This window comes from Onychostoma macrolepis, chromosome 25 (genome assembly GCF_012432095.1).
Source record: "Onychostoma macrolepis isolate SWU-2019 chromosome 25, ASM1243209v1, whole genome shotgun sequence".
NCBI lineage: Eukaryota > Metazoa > Chordata > Actinopteri > Cypriniformes > Cyprinidae > Onychostoma > Onychostoma macrolepis.
This window is the reverse complement of record NC_081179.1, coordinates 12690854-12707325: the sequence shown is the minus strand read 5'-3', so window position 1 is coordinate 12707325 and position 16472 is coordinate 12690854. Positions and strand designations below refer to the sequence as shown.

Below are 16472 nucleotides of genomic sequence, written 5' to 3'. Positions count from 1 at the left end.
AAAGTCTTCCAGGTAAAAACAAACCAAAAGCAAACATCTTATGCCATGGTTGTAGTGAAACAAAGAAAACAAGCTACACGTGAATGCAGAAATAATTTATTTAAACCAGTCCATAGGAAGACGCCTTATAATCGCGGATTAGGAGCACAGTGTACAGATAATGGTTTTGAGTTAGTCGTTTACTTTTTGTTGCCAAATGTGCTGTCATGAACATGAAACTGATTCAAAATGTCATGTATTAAAGCACTGGCATTCAAATAATCTCCAGTACACACCTTTTGAAGCTGCAAAATACATAAATCTACCTACTTTTACACAGCATCACCAGTGTCCTTTCATTTTTGGCATGTGGTTTGCAAAAATAATCTGGACAACAAAGGAGCACAATCCATAGTGGCACAATTCACACTGAGATGTTTCGTCACTCTACATCATTCACGCATTACACATCCTAAGTGCCAATACATGCGACTTTTCTGTAAACTAGTTAGGATATACAAAACAAAACAAAAATACAAAGTGTGTTCTCTTCTTTGCTATTTGATTTTAAGGCATAGAAATCTTACAAAAACACTCTTTATAACCTGAAACAGATACAAAAGTGTGTGCCAATATGACAAATGGAGAAGCAGACAGTGAGCGCTGGTCTGCAGAGTGAAGGCACTAGTAGAAACGTCAGCTTCTCTCTGTCCTCTCTGATTCCGGGGAGTATTCCCAGACCGACACAATGGGAGACGCGTGTCTATGGATGTCTTTAATAATTGGCTCGCAGTCGTTTGTTTTCCTCTCTCAGTCTTTCTATCTCCTCGACGAGGGAGTCGTTCACGGAGTATTTCTCAATCAGACCGTGGATTTCATTCTGGAAAAGATGAGTGGCATGATTAAAGAGGCATAATTATCTTTTTTTTTTTTTACTTAAATATGGATTCATTTGGTCTGTAAAAGAGACAAATATACCAGCTGAATATAGAATTGCCGAACCATCTCCACCTGTAGATTGATTATGTCTCTATGACAAGTGTCCCTGAGGAAGCAACAAAAACAGACATTAATGACTAAATGACTCCAAAGAGTATCTAAATATGAATATATGGTTTAATTAGTAAAAATATTATATATGTGTGTGTGTGTGTGTGTGTACATATATACAGTATGTATGTGTGTGTGTGTGTGTACATATATACAGTATGTATGTGTGTGTGTGTGTGTACATATATACAGTATGTATGTATATGTATACACACACACACAATATAGTGTTACTTAAGCTTTATTGAGATAATACTGTAGATTTCATTAGTAATTTAAATGTTACAAATTTTAAATTTTTTTTAGTTTAAATTTTTGTTTTTTAGTGTTTACTAATTTTTTTCAGTTTTAGGTGTTTTAGTTTAAGTTAAACTAAATGAAAACAAGAAATGATTCCTTGACATCTAACTGAAATACAATCACTTTTTTTAATGTTTTTTTTTTCTTTATGGTTAACTATAATAACCCTTATATATACTACTGTTTAATAGTTTAGGGTCAGTAATTTTTTTCTTTCTTTTAAAAAAAAAAAAAAAAATTACTAGTTGTATTCAGCAAGGAAGCATTAAATTGATCAAAAGTGACAAAGATATTTATCTTACAAAAGATTTCGGTTTCAAATAATTGCTGTTCTTTTGAACTTTCTATTTATTAAATAATGAAGAAAAAATGTAGCACTGCTTCTACAAAAATTTTAAGCAGCATAACTGTTTCTGTTTTCATTGATAATAATACAAAATGTTTCTTGAGCATCAAATCAACGTATTAGAATGATTCCTGAAGGACCATGTGACACTGAAGACTGGAGTAATGATGCTGAAAATTCAGCTTTGCATCACAGGAATAAATTACATTTTAAAATATATAAAATTGAAAATAGTCGTTTTAAATTTAAATCAGTGATCTCTAGATTACTCTTAATTGGTGTTAACTCACCTGAAGTCCTCCAGTGCCTCATGGATCATATTACGGACAAAGTTCATCTGAATGGAGGTGAGTGGAGCTCCACGGCCCTCAGCTCCAGATTCGACTGCCGCCGCTGGAGCTTTAGATCAAAACATCCGTCACTCACTGTGTCCCATTAAAACCGCTTATAATCTAATCGTGGCCCATTCAAACAAACCTGGGGCAGCTGCAGGAGGAGCTCCGCTGACCGGCGAATCATAAGTGAGCTGGGTGGGCAGATCTCTCCTCTGACCGGGCTCAGGGGTGTTGTACGTGTTCACAGACTGAACACGTGTGCTCTGAGCAGCAGGGGGTGTGCTTATGACATCATACTCCTGCCGGAGGCCGTTATTCTTCTCCGCCTGTTGATAATCCAGATTAAAAATTAAATCTATAAATGCAAAAACATATCGGATGATAAATAAAGGGACCTGGTTTAGACCTTGTTGCCATTGTGTGCATCAGTCTGTTGCGGTGGGGTAGCGATGGACTCCTCCTCTTTGATTGGTGGAGGAGTCTGGACCACAGACGGACTGTAGCAGCGACTGCCTGGAGTGCCCAATGGGGTCTTCCTCTGGGTCGGCCCACCAGGGAAATGAGGTAGGTATTCAAAGTCTAGTAACACAGGAAATGCTAATGTTGGTCAAAGTAAAAGAAACCTTTAAATGAAACAGCTCATTACTGTTGATTAAAATACAGTTTGTACAAACTTGCCTTTTTTTCCACTCGATACATCACTCAGTCTGTGCCCTTTGTAATCTAAAGAGATAATTAGCAAACAATTAGTGTGTAGATAGATAGATAGATAGATAGATAGATAGATAGATAATTGATATTATAAATGGGTCAATATCACTGTAGGGTGCCTTTTGGTGTCCTGTACATAAATAACTCATTTGCCATGATAACTTAACATAAAAATGACTATGAAAGGGTGTGTTATATTAGGCTAAGTTTTATATTCATAACAAAAGCATTATTTGGCTCTTTAGATACATTTTCTAGATTTGTGTAAGAGGTGAATAAGTTGGTGACTTTTCAATTGACAAATTTTCTTCGTCTGAGTTTGCTTACTAGCTTTTCCTAAGCTTAACATGTCCACCCTGTCGGCATAAAATATGCCAGAAGTGATTAGAATACAGTATTTTCAAAATATGTAAGTTTAAATATACCAAATTCTCTTCAACAACCAGACTAAATATTTAGGTAGTCACAGTTTGTTGTAAGTAATATGCTAATTGAAGCTCAAATTGTCCACCCTGTCGTCGTTCCAAAATAAAAATGAATGGGGAGGGGGCGGTATATCAATGTGATTGAGGATGTAATTATATTATTTATTATTATTACATAATTTTTTTAGAAGTTGAATAAATGTTTCATTTTCATATTTTGTCATAATTTGTGTGTTCTGCATTATGTGTCCACACCGTCATGTGCTGGTCCACCCTGTCATCTTGATATTTTACAATAATATTTTAAATAATAATTCAATCTTATCTGTATAATCCAGTGTGTTCAATAGCTAGGTGTGGGGGCAAAAACATGCAAACAAAAAACTGCATCCAAATACCACAGTTTTCTCCAAATAAGAAAAATACATGTGCGAATTGTATGAGTTTCTTTAAAAACACATGGTTTACATAAAATCTTTTATGCATTTATGATTTGAAAGCAAACAAATAACCCTGTTTAGGAAAAGGACATCATACCTTTCAGAAAATATAATTTGTATCCTAATTTTGCGATGAAAACGTATTTAACAGTAATGTATATTTCCATGACAGGGTGGACATATCTTATGGTTTATGCTTCGAATAATGGCCCATAATTATCTAGAAAAAATGTGTGGGAGCTCAGCTAATATGCTTCTATAGTACTTGAGGGTCTACTATTTATGATATGACATAAAGCGAATGGGAAATTAAAACCAAAATTTTTGAGTACTGTGAGGGTTGAAAGGCACGCTAGTGATATTGACCCAAATATATTTAATATATAAAAATAACATATTTTTCTGAAATATATACATGCATGTGTGTGTATTTATAGATAGATATATCTATATTTATATATATATTGTTTATACAAACAAAAACTTTTATTTTGGATGCGATTAATCGTTTGACAGCACTACATTAAATTGATCAAAAGGGACAGAGAAGACTTCTATAATGTTTTCAAATACTTCTGTTTCAAATAAATGCTGTTCTTTTGAAGGATCGTGGAAAATAGGTATCACGATTTTCATAAAAATATTACTCAGCACAACTGATTTCAACATTGATTATAGTATGATAATGTTTCTTGAGCAGCAAATCAGCAAATTAGAATTATATCTGAAGGATCATGTGACACTGAAGACTGGAGTAATGATGCTGAAAATTCAACTTTGATCACAGGAATAAATTAAATTTTTTAATATATTCAAACAGAAAACTGTTATTTTCAATTGTAATAATGTTTCACAATATTACTGTTTTTACTGTATTTTTAATCAAATAAATGCAGCCTTGGTTAGCATAAGAGACCAGAAACATCCTAAAATCCAAACTTTGGAAGAGTAGTGAACATATAGTTCATGTAGAGGGCAAAGCTGTGAAAAAGCGGTTGGAAAAGTTTCCTCACCATCTCGTACTGGTGAAAAGATGTCCAAGCTGTTTCGGCCGACTCTGAAGCGGTCTGTGGTGTGCTGGCCTTCCCCTTCCCTCGAGAACACATCTATACTGCCTCCTAAAAACAAGAGAGGAATGCCAAGCAAACATTTAGCCATGTAATTAATATGCAACAATCATAACCTCTTGAACTCTGCCATAATGAACATTTGAACATAATGGAACATAATAAAACACTCACCATTTCTTGAAGTTGGAGTATCACCAAAACCATGTGTTTTGAAACCTGAAGAGAGGATGGAAAAGCCCAGAAAGGGACCATAGAAATGAGAAGACAGATGACGATAAAGAAAAAAAAGGGCAATACAGTGATAATAATGCTAAAGAAGCAACATCAGGGATTTTACCATCATTAAGAGGGGAGAAAATATCCAAGTTTAGGCTGTTCCGACCGATGTTGCTAAATTTCTCCATACTCGGCAGATGGTCTTGGCTGTGCTGACCCTCCGCCTCACGGGTGAACACCTCGCCAGCAGTACCTACAAAAACAAAACATTCACTACCTATAAAACCATTACAAAAGCTAGAAACAGAGCTTTAAATGCTAACCGAGCTAACCAAATATGACTGAATAAGGAATAAAACCTTTTATAGCTATAAAAAGGAAGGAGGACCTGTGACTTGGGCTTGTCCATCACCAGGAAATTCAGAACCAGGCACACTGGGTGGGACTGTAGATGTTGGAGTGGAGGGTCCCGTCTGCTGACCGCCCAGTTTTACTGAGATCCTCTTATTTGATTGAGAAGACTTGCTGGATGTTTTTGTGGACTGTGGAAACAGAGCTGTTTTTTTAAATCAACTATAACCAGAATCTGTTTCAATAATCTTGAATGGTTGAATGTAGGGGCAACATTTTTAAAATCATCAGATGTTACAAAAATTAAAAATATATAAATAAATAAAATAAAATAAAATAAATAAAAGTCATAATAATAATATAAAATAAAAATTGCATTATTGCATCTTTAATAATAATTTTGATAATTAATTATTCCTAGAACCTATTTTTAAAACTACATCAGACATTATATCAATTATAAATAAGTTAAATAACTTTATATAAATAAAAATATTAATAATTAAAAATTTATAAAATGAGAAATTAAATATTAAAATATTAAATTATATTACACTAATTAAAATACTACATTAAATTAATTTAAAGTAATTACATAAAATGAATTTAATATAAAACGCACTGCATGTTACCAATCGATCAATTAAAATATATTCTCAATCTGAGCATTTTGAATAATTAACAATTCCTAGAATAGATTTTTTAACTATATCAGATGTTACAAAAACACTTCTAATTTCATATGAAAAGCACTGCATGTTACATGCTTTAATCAATTAAAATATATTCTCAATCTGAACAATTTGCAGAATTTCTAAACAATGTCAGAAGTTACCAAAGAAATAAACAATAAAATAAACAAATGTTTGCATGATTTTTTTATCTCCACATTTTGAATGATAAGGAAATGAGTCAGTTTAACAAAAAACACTACCTCACATGAAACCGAGGGTGGTTCTCTAGAAATGTGTTTTTGTACAAACAACACAGACAGCTGTACCTTTAACTTGGAGGTGGAGTTCTGGAAGCGAATGCAGGTCACTGACGTCTTGTGAGCTGTGGTGATTTTGACTGGTGCACTGAGGTTTCTCAAATCGTACATATAAATTCTGCCCTGCGTTGAGCCCACAACCAGTCCAGCTCCATCTGGAGTAAAATCAATGGCTGTGAGTGGAGAATCCACCTGCTTATTACGAAACACCCTGTGGGGACAAGCACACACATTAAACTGATTAACAAAACCGCTTCGAAATCAAACTCCAGTGTCCAAACTGCATATTAAATGTGATGTTTTCTCTTACATTTTGCTGGAAGTGTCATAACAGACTATCTTCTTATCAAGGCCCACAGTGATGAAGAGCAAATCATTGGCCGGAGAGAAGGCCAGCCCTGAACACGGGGCCTTGTGCGTCCCCTCGAACAAATGCAGCTCCTTTTGAGTGTTGGCATCCCAGAGAGCCACAGAGCCACTGTCAGACACCGTGCCCAGCAGAGACCTCTTCACCAGCGAGTACCTCAGATCATGGATGGGCTGAAGAGACATCACATGTTGTATTTTATATTAGAGCAACCTGATTCATCAAAATGAAACAAAGTCTCTGTGCAGTTTTCCACCAAAATAAAATCTGCAAAAACAGTTGTACTGTAAAATAAAGTCATTTTCTTCTCAAATACTCAATTTCTTTATTTTACAGTGAAATATTACAATAGTAATATTTCTAATTTATACAAAACTGAAGTGTAGGCCATTAAAATATATAGTTTAGTTTAGTTCACTCACTATATTTTGTAAGGCTAAAAATGTCAAACTCACCACATTTGGCCCATGACCGAAGGGTTTGCTGGACAGGTTGGTTGTGATACTGTGGAGGATGATTTCTCCACTAGTGGAGCCAGATGCTATGTAGCTATCGCCTCCGTTAAAAGACACACATGTCACTTCCTCCTTGTGGTCCTACACAGAAAGAGACATTGATTAGGCTGCAGCCATTTGGGACATATTTGTGGTTGTATTTTAGCTTCAAAGAAGAACATATTTCCAACAAACTTCCCACTGAATGTCCTTTGAAACTGTCAAATAAGTAATCTACATACATAAAAATCATTTTTAACCGTGTGCTACCTTAAGGCTTCGGTGCAACCTTTTTGTCTTTAGGTCCCAGATATTAACCGTGTTATCCAGTCCTCCGCTGACCAGGAACTGTGACGTGGAGTTCAGACTGACACGGGTTTGCTTTTTCTACAAACAAAAAACCATTATAAGACATACATAACCTAGATATATTTAGATAGGATAGAAGATATCAAGGTCCTCAGCTCACCCCTTCACCCAGCTCCATCACTGAAACTGGAGATGACTTGAGACTGGACACCACCAGCTTGTCTCCTATACTGCTGGCACTGACCAGGTACTGATCTGAACACTGTCAAGGCAAAAACCTACAATAATAAATCAACTAAATCCGCGGGCCCACTTTATATTAGGTGGCCTTAAGCACTACGTACTTACATTTAAATTAATCATTTGATATAATGCACTTATTGTGTACATACATGTTCTTACATTGTACTTATATTTTAAAAATACCTGCATGTAATTACATCTGTAATTAGTTTCTATAATTTATAGTTACACTGTTGAACCATCCCTTAACCCACCTAACCTTACCCATATCCCACCTCAATAGCAGCAAAATTGTTTTGCAATATAATATGAACACAATAAATACATACAATAAATACAATAGTATTTATTTAGATATAACTATATATTTTCATGTGTAAAGACAATTTAAAATAATTTAAATTGGTATACTATGCAAATTGAAATTATTTGGAAATATTTAGTTTCTATTAAGTAACATTAAGTTTTCTTTTCTATTCACTATAATACTGTACACTGTATTGAGTTTTGATCAAATTTATGTTACTTAATTAATTTAATACAAATGTATTTGTTTTAATCTAATGATCCATTTATTTCAATACAATTTTATTCATTTACTTTTTTAAACACAATTACATTAATACAGTTTTATTATTTTAATATAATATGTAATATAGTTCTTATTTTTTTATATACATTTTATCATTACTTTTCTCCAGAGACAGAGAAATTGCACACTTTGCTTTGGTAAACATGGTTGTCCTCGTGAATATCTCTTCTAAAAGATGATACACACACATTATGAAGTCATAAATATATGTATATCATATATACTGGCATCCCTGTGAGACATGTGAAAGATGCTCGGAATCCTAATGGAAATGGTTTAGAGTGATTTGACAGTGCTAGAGGATACTGCTGCTGCTCCAGCACACTTGAGCCACTGGATGCGTGGCACTGTGAGGGTTGAACTGCTCCAGCACCGTCATGGAGGTCGAGTCCCAGATCTTCAGACAGTCACCTGACGACACCAGCCGCGTGACGTCCTCCATAGCAACGGCTGCCAGGAGACAAAAGATGGACAGCTGTCAGGCGCGCGACCCACTGTTTTCCACTATTGACAAGAATCCTGAATGCTTGTACAGGAATAACAGTTACAAAGAATCGTATAATATTGCACTTTAAAGCATTATTATGTCACTTTTATGATTAGCAATTAATGAATCATTTTGTATAACAACCAATTTATATTTACATGGTGTTATTCGTAGACTGAATTATTATTTACAGTCTGAATTATGCCTTTACGACTCTTAAAATATCCTTAGTGACTTAGTTACATGCAAGTTAGCCAACAAGCAATGCAGCTAATTCATGCAATCTTCTTTAACTTTAGAGCATAATCAAATTCTGTTACATAAAAGCTACTTTAACCGCTAATTCTGATCAATAACATTTGGAATAAATCCGTAACCCTCGTTTAAAGACTTTTACACTCTAATTCGCACTTATTTGTTGTTGTTCGTGATGTTGTGCTAATAGTTTCTGCATTCATCAGCTGATTAGCAACAGCTAGCTACTTACCCTTGGTTTAGACTGTAAAAGTGCGGAAAAACTGAAGGATATGCTGGTAAAAAGTTCACAATACATCCACGCTGGTTGAATAAATGAGTCCTTTTATTTGAAAGTAAAACTTTGTCACATCAGTAAAGTTTGAACATCCGTGGCTCCAGTGAGGAACCGCCACTACGGCGCGCCGCTGGGCTCAAAAACAGGAAGCGTTCGGAATTACAGCAACGCCACGCCAGTGTGAGGAGGGTCAAGTCATTGCGTTATGTGTCAAAGTTTGCATTAATAAACACGCCTGAGAAGGAATGCGTTTGTAATGCTCTTAAATTCAAGTAAACAAAAGGTATTTCGCAATAAGACCAACGGAACACTGGCTAGAAGATTTTAATGCAGTGCATGTTCGGATTTATTTAAGGAAAGACAAGGAAGAAAAAACAAAATCACTCCTGAGAAGTAATTTAATGTTTTTGAGTGCCATTAAAAAAAGAAAAATAACTAATCAGTGTATGACCATATTGCATTAAAATTATCATGTGACCCTGGACCACAAAACCAGTCATAAGGATCAATTTTTATACATAATCTGAAAGCTAAATAAATAAGCTTTCCATTGATGTATGGTTTGTTAGGATATGACCATATTTGAAAATCTGGAATCTGAGGGTGCCAAAAAATCTAAATATTGAGAAAATCGCCTTTAAAGTTGTCCAATTGAAGTTCTCAGCTATGCATATTACTAATCAAAAATGAAGTTTTTATATATTTATGGTAAGAAATGTACAAAATATATTCGTGGAACATGATCTTTACTTAATATCCTAATGATTTTTGGCAGAAAAGAAGAATTGATCATTTTGATCATTGTAGCTATTGCTACAAATATACCTGTGCTACTTATGACTGGTTTTGTGGTCCAGGGTCACATATACATTCATAGTGGACATATAACATAAAGGATACTTAAGACTTTAATATAGCAGCATATTTATTTAACATTATAAGATTCATAAAAAATAATCAGATAAGGAATACAAGGCAGATTACTTGATTTTGCATAGTGATAATATAGATAAATATACAGCAAGGGCTCAGAAGTGCTTCACATATTAACCTTTATCAAATTATCAAAGTTTCAGAATCTCCAAAAACTGGCACAGTTCATGTTGTCCAGCTGCAGGGCCTTCCCGGCGTCACTATGGCAGAGGTACAAGGACTTTGACGTAGTTCATGGGAAATACGCCAGCCTCCCCTCTGATCATACCCTCATACCAGTTCTCATCGATCTGGCAGGTCAGAATGATGACGTCGCCCTCCTTAAAGCCCAGCTCTCCCTGGTTTTCTGGCTGGAAACTGTAAAGTGCCTGACAGCAAGGCTGGTCCAAGGGGGGGCTGCTATCATCTAGCACACAAGAAGAAATATACATTTTATTTATACAGCTTTTTTCCAAGGTTAAGGTCACTTTTAAGCAAAAAAAAAAACCTACTGTTGCTGGTTGGCTTGTCTGTTGTTTGAGCTTTAATGGTGACTTTGTCAGGAGGGTGAACCACAACCGGTGCATCTGGTAAAGAAAGATTGAAAGACTTCAGTAGCAAAGCAAGCTGGGGTACTTCCAGCTACCTTATAAAATAGCTGAGAGTTTGTGTATCACATTTAAAATGACTTACATTTTTCACTCAAAGCTTCAGTAACCGCAGTATCTGTAGTGCATAATACAGCATTTCAGCTAGCAGACAATTCAGAAACTCTTTGTAAACAGTTTCTGTTTAATGTAATCAAATGACTTAATATCACACCTGATGACTGACCGGATGAGCATGTGGAAAATCCATAAATATCCGTGTAGCACACTGTGCTCGCAACTGATTTAGATGCAAATTCCCTTTTGGGTTGATTGCTTGCGTCTGTTATCCTGTATACAGCGAAAAATAAGAAGGCACATTAAATTAAACCAGGGTAAGTATAGAAAATAAGTACAGCAGAAATCATGATTCTAACCTGCTCTGCAAACTACTCCTGAGATTTTCAAGAATCTGGTGTGACTGGCTGTGGTAGTCCATTACTGCTTCTAAAAGCCCTGAGAGGTGTTGCATCCGTTGTACCTAGAACAAAAATATCAAACAATCAAATAATTTATTCATGTCTGGAAAAAATGCTTACAAAATGTAAACAAATAAGCAAAAACAAATAATAAAAGTATATATATATATGAATATGCACACTAACTTACATCGCTCTCTAGGAGATTAAACATGCTTCTCTCGGCCAGGTCTTTGGATTCCTCAAACTTTTCAAATGCTTTCTTAATTTCAGAGTCTGCGATCTTTCCTTTACGTCTTTTCTTATAATCAAAATCTAGACGGCGACCTTCAAGTTTTTTCAGATGATACTGATAACCAGAAAAAGAAGAAAAGCTATGTTTGTCTTCATTCACAACAAAACTCATGCTATTTTCACTTTACACTTTACATACACTTTACACACAGAATACATTTAAAATCCTACAATCACAACATTACACTAATGATTTCACGCTGAGGATTAAATGCATCTACAAAATGACAGATAATCTGAACATTAGTAAATCTGGTATTATCAACAAAATCACAGTATATCAAGCCCATTTACTCCATACAGACTGACCGCAATTTCCTTCAGCTCTTTGTGCTGCAGGGACTGCAGAGGATCAATGAAGGTTCGCTTCACTCGGACATCCATGCAGTCTTTTGCCTGGGCTACTTGTTTCAACGCCTCTCCCATTTCAAGCAGCGCAAAACCTATAATTGTAGTAAAACTCAAAACTGGCATTTTGACATTTTTAAAGCAGTAAAAAATAACCATTGTGTTTCATTTGTCTTAAACATACCAAAACCAGACTCAACTCCAAGCTCACTGCCATAGCGCAGCATGCAATCTCCCAGAATGCCCTCTGTCTGAGGATATCCCACAGACTTCACCTGCCCACGGATTTTGGACACTGTACTGAGCATGCTGAGCTTTGCTCTGTATGCTTGAAGAACAAAAAAAGAAAAAGAGAATCAATGAAATATAACAACAACAAATTAAATATTGTAACAAATATTATAATATATCTTAGATAATACACAATTATAATAAATAGCATATATTGTAAATCTAAGTAAATATTATTAAATATAATACCTGGGTTTGGCTGAAGATATCCTATAGTTTTTGGAACAAGGTCGAGAATCAGTTTGTGGGTAATATCAGTTTTCTACAATAAAACAATCAATAAAAAAGAAAAAGAAAAAAGACTTTTTGATGCACTGAGATCTTTAAAATGTCTAATCTTTTTTATATACAGGTGCTGGTCATATAATTAGAATATCATCAAAAGTTGATTTATTTCACTAATTCCATTCAAAAGTGAAACTTGTATATTATATTCATTCATTACACACAGACTGATATATTTCAAGTGTTTATTTCTTTTAATTTTGATGATTATAACTGACAACTAAGGAAAATCCCAAATTCAGTATCTCAGAAAATTAGAATATTACTTAAGACCAATACAAAGAAAGGATTTTTAGAAATCTTGGCCAACTGAAAAGTATGAACATGAAAAGTATGAGCATGTACAGCACTCAATACTTAGTTGGGGCTCCTTTTGCCTGAATTACTGCAGCAATGCAGCGTGGCATGGAGTCGATCAGTCTGTGGCACTGCTCAGGTGTTATGAGAGCCCAGGTTGCTCTGATAGTGGCCTTCAGCTCTTCTGCATTGTTGGGTCTGGCATATCGCATCTTCCTCTTCACAATACCCCATAGATTTTCTATGGGGCTAAGGTCAGGCGAGTTTGCTGGCCAATTAAGAACAAGGATACCATGGTCCTTAAACCAGATACTGGTTGCTTTGGCAGTGTGGGCAGGTGCCAAGTCCTGTTGGAAAATGAAATCAGCCTCTCCATAAAGCTTGTCAGCAGAAGGAAGCATGAAGTGCTCTAAAATTTCCTGGTAGATGGCTGCGTTGACTGTGGACTTCAGAAAACACAGTGGACCAACACCAGCAGATGACATGGCAGCCCAAATCATCACTGACTGTGGAAACTTCACACTGGACTTCAAGCAACATGGATTCTGTGCCTCTCCACTCTTCCTCCAGACTCTGGGACCCTGATTTCCAAATGAAATGCAAAATTTACTTTCATCTGAAAAGAGGACTTTGGACCACTGAGCAACAGTCCAGTTCTTTTTCTCCACAGCCCAGGTAAGACGCTTCTGACGTTGTCTCTGCTTCAGAAGTGGCTTGGTAGCCCTTTTCCTGAAGATGTCTGAGCGTGGTGACTCTTGATGCACTGACTCCAGCTTCAGTTCTCTCCTTGTGAAGCTCTCCCAAGTGTTTGAATCAGCTTTGCTTGACAGTATTCTTAAGCTTGCAGTCATCCCTGTTGCTTGTGCACCTTTTCCTACACAAATTATTCCTTCCAGTCAACTTTGCATTTAATATGCTTTGATACAGCACTCTGTAAACAGCCACACCTTTCAGTAATGACCCTCTGTGACTTACCCTCTTTGTGGAGGGTGTCAATGTTCGTCTTCTGGATCATTGTCAAGTCAGCAGTCTTCTCCATTATTATGGTTTCAAAGAACAAGATATACTCGGAATTTATACTGTAGGGATGGTCATTTATTCAAACTCAAATGTAAATATTATAATATTTTGAGATACTGATTTTTGACTTTCATGAGCTGTAAGCTCTAATCATCAAAATTAAAAGAAATAAACATTTGAAATATATCAGTCTGTGTGTAATGAATGAATATAATATACAAGTTTCACTTTTTGAATGGAATTAGTGAAATAAATCAACTTTTTGATGATGTTCTAATTATATGACCAGCACCTGTATTTGGCTGACAGTGATATGCATACCCGCTCCATGTTGAGGAATTCCTCATCCAGTTTTGTTCCCTCAACTCCATTGATCTTTTCCTTTAGCAACTGTAAGGATAATCAAAGAGGAAAAAAATAATATCACTTATTGTTGAGTGGGCCTGACAAAAAAGTTTATACAATAAGTTGATCTGATTCAATATACAGTTCAGATGAACATTTGACTGTTTTGACAAATTATATTCTTCATAAGATATACAATATTAAGGGCAATACAGAAAGTGATCATAATTACCTTAATTGTTTAATTTAAATCTTACACAATGATATGATCATGAGTGGCTGATCCGATCACAACACAATCCAATGTCTACAACATTTCCAAACAAAACCCGGAAATCCACAAGCCTCACCATTTTTAACACATTGTGATGACTGAGCATCTGTTTCCTGTGGTTCATAAGCAAAACTGTTTACGAAGGTCAGTCGTTTGGCCAATGCGTCCAAAACACTAAGAGGATTCAGACCGCCAAGAATGAATCGAAAGAATGTGACCTAGGAAACTTTTTAATAAACATACTTTGGTGGCTTGGGGACCTAGAAACTTTCACTAATACAAAACCTCCAGGAGTCAATGACCAGGCTTTATTATAAACTCCAGGAGATTTTATTATCCACAATAAACTTGATATGAAGAAAAACAATAGCAGATAGTAAGTGGACTTTGGATCCAAGAAACAGGCAACACCCATGTTTCCCATGTTCATGTGTCTCACGTAGTTTTCATTTTAGCACAATCGGCCTTCAAACCTCTGCAGTAACTCAAAACTTATTCAGAAACACAAGGTGAGAAGGACATGTCTAGACGCACAGTTCCAGTGTGGATCTACAGCACTTAAACCTTTACTTTTTAAACAGGAACAAAACTATTTACACATAATCTAATGCCCTGTATCTTTTAGCTTGGAAATTCATCATTAACTGGGCCACCATATCAGGTCACAGACGGCTGGCTGCAGTTGCTCTAGATCTGGCCAACAGAGAAAGCTTGCAATGAAGTGAGAAAAAGTCTGATTAATGCCCGAGAATCGGTTCTTTTGAACACATCGTTTCAAAGAATCGGTTCAAAGAAACAGATTCGGCGATTCTTTACGTAGTGAGGTGATTGCGTCATAGCGTGGTTCATGTCACTGCACATATCGATAACATTTGAAAGATATAATTTTAAGGGTATCGCAATTTAAAATATGTCCATTCATTTCTGCCATTCAGCAATATAATTTACTTTATAGTTTATACAATAGTAAACGTTACATCTTTGAAAACGTTTTGTATTTTTTAATAAAATGCACCTCTTTAAAACCAGCTGTTTTGTATGTGTCAAGTAGTAAACAAAAATATTCTGTACATTTTTTCTCTTCTCGATACAGTTCTTGGTTCAATGAATCGATGAGTTGTTCACTTGAGAACCACCCGGACCGATTCACCGTGTGGTTCAACTGATTCACTGAAAAGATTCGACTCAAAAGAACAGTTCATTCACGAGTCCGCACATTGCAATTACAACATCCACACAGCCAACAAACGCAGTATGTCACAAAAGTAAAACAACACTTTAAAAGGGCGATTTAAACCGCAGTTATGTTTATGTACTGTTAGTAGGCTATCATTTTAGAGAAATGACTTGATCACTTTAAATAAATATTGTTTGCGTTGTCGCACAAAATCAAGCTTCGTATTACCTGACTTGCTTTGTGAAACTGTTTCTTCAGTCCGGCCACTGACATTCTTATCCGCGTTCGTCCTCAAAGGTTTCACATGAACAATCGTGTCGGGATGGTTGAGTCTGTGTACTATCTCCACATTGCTCTCCACCCTTTTCCGTCCGTCGCAATGTATACTGTTATTTTGCACCTTGGGACATTGCCCAGATTTGATTGGTGGGGCTGTGCTGAGATCCTGCAGCTATGACGGTCCTAGAGGTCACTCATCGGTACAGGCGTGTGTCTACTGCAACAATTTCACCAGAAGGTGATACAGAGGACAGGATTTGAAGATGTAGGGCAGCTTTAGCCTACATGAAGACTTATATTCTGAAAGTTTCCATAAATAACTGGCCTATAGGAAAGACCGGGCTAGTTATCATGTTTTCTACTCCAGGATTTTTTCAGTTCCTGTATAGGCACATATGTTAAAGTCTTGAATACAAAGCTTCTGTACATTAAAGATACAGTTTATTGAATACAAAATGACCAATAGTGGGGCATGTTGTCAAAGTATGGGGTAAGTTGTCACAATTGGCATTAAACAGCACATAATGGCATTTTCAGTGAAATTTAAGCTGTAAAAAAAAGTATGAAACACAAAACGATATTTAAACAGCACAAATGTAAATGATAATGTGTAAAAACAGTTTTCATCTAAAAATATTGTAATTAT

At 35.7% G+C, this 16472-nt stretch overlaps 2 protein-coding genes across 5 annotated transcripts; both read right to left on the bottom strand.

Moving 5' to 3' along the window:
- Positions 1-80: 80 nt before the first annotated feature.
- nedd1 (NEDD1 gamma-tubulin ring complex targeting factor) lies at positions 81-9366 on the bottom strand. The gene is made up of 17 exons (XM_058767248.1): positions 9194-9366; positions 8526-8669; positions 7545-7639; positions 7346-7462; positions 7037-7177; positions 6525-6754; positions 6224-6425; positions 5261-5414; positions 4994-5125; positions 4828-4872; positions 4600-4704; positions 2689-2733; positions 2417-2589; positions 2153-2336; positions 1966-2074; positions 958-1024; positions 81-859 (listed from the first exon to the last, which is right to left on the bottom strand). Exons 2-17 carry the CDS (start codon positions 8659-8661, stop codon positions 755-757), a joined length of 2040 nt encoding a protein of 679 aa, XP_058623231.1. The 5' UTR covers positions 8662-8669; positions 9194-9366; the 3' UTR covers positions 81-754.
- On the bottom strand, positions 9265-16049 carry sh3gl3b (SH3-domain GRB2-like 3b). 4 transcript variants are annotated; one of them, XM_058767268.1, is made up of 11 exons: positions 15776-16049; positions 14073-14141; positions 12339-12411; positions 12043-12186; positions 11820-11953; positions 11407-11565; positions 11175-11278; positions 10985-11088; positions 10844-10876; positions 10663-10737; positions 9265-10577 (listed from the first exon to the last, which is right to left on the bottom strand). In XM_058767268.1, the coding sequence occupies exons 1-11, from the start codon at positions 15818-15820 to the stop codon at positions 10372-10374; spliced, it is 1146 nt and encodes a 381-aa protein (XP_058623251.1). In that variant the 5' UTR covers positions 15821-16049; the 3' UTR covers positions 9265-10371. The 4 variants fall into 4 exon arrangements, with proteins under 4 accessions (XP_058623251.1, XP_058623250.1, XP_058623253.1 ...); XM_058767267.1 differs by having other exon boundaries at positions 10973-11088; positions 15776-16047; XM_058767270.1 differs by having other exon boundaries at positions 10973-11088; positions 12339-12359; positions 15776-15832.
- Positions 16050-16472: the final 423 nt, after the last annotated feature.

Excerpts from the sequence above, each read along its gene's own strand:
- nedd1 (XM_058767248.1), bottom strand. The coding sequence starts at position 8,661 with ATGGAGGACGTCACGCGGCTGGTGTCGTCAGGTGACTGTCTGAAGATC. Across the intron at positions 7,640-8,525 it reads AGTGTGCTGGAGCAGCAGCA|ATCAGTACCTGGTCAGTGCC; the intron begins GTATCCTCTAGC and ends GACAGTGTTCAG. Across the intron at positions 6,755-7,036 it reads TCGGTCATGGGCCAAATGTG|CCCATCCATGATCTGAGGTA; the intron begins GTGAGTTTGACA and ends ATGTCTCTTCAG.
- sh3gl3b (XM_058767267.1), bottom strand. The coding sequence starts at position 15,820 with ATGTCAGTGGCCGGACTGAAGAAACAGTTTCACAAAGCAAGTCAG. Across the intron at positions 12,412-14,072 it reads AATTCCTCAACATGGAGCGG|AAAACTGATATTACCCACAA; the intron begins GTATGCATATCA and ends GTTTTATTGTAG. Across the intron at positions 10,877-10,972 it reads CTCATCCGGTCAGTCATCAG|ATACTGCGGTTACTGAAGCT; the intron begins GTGTGATATTAA and ends TATGCACTACAG.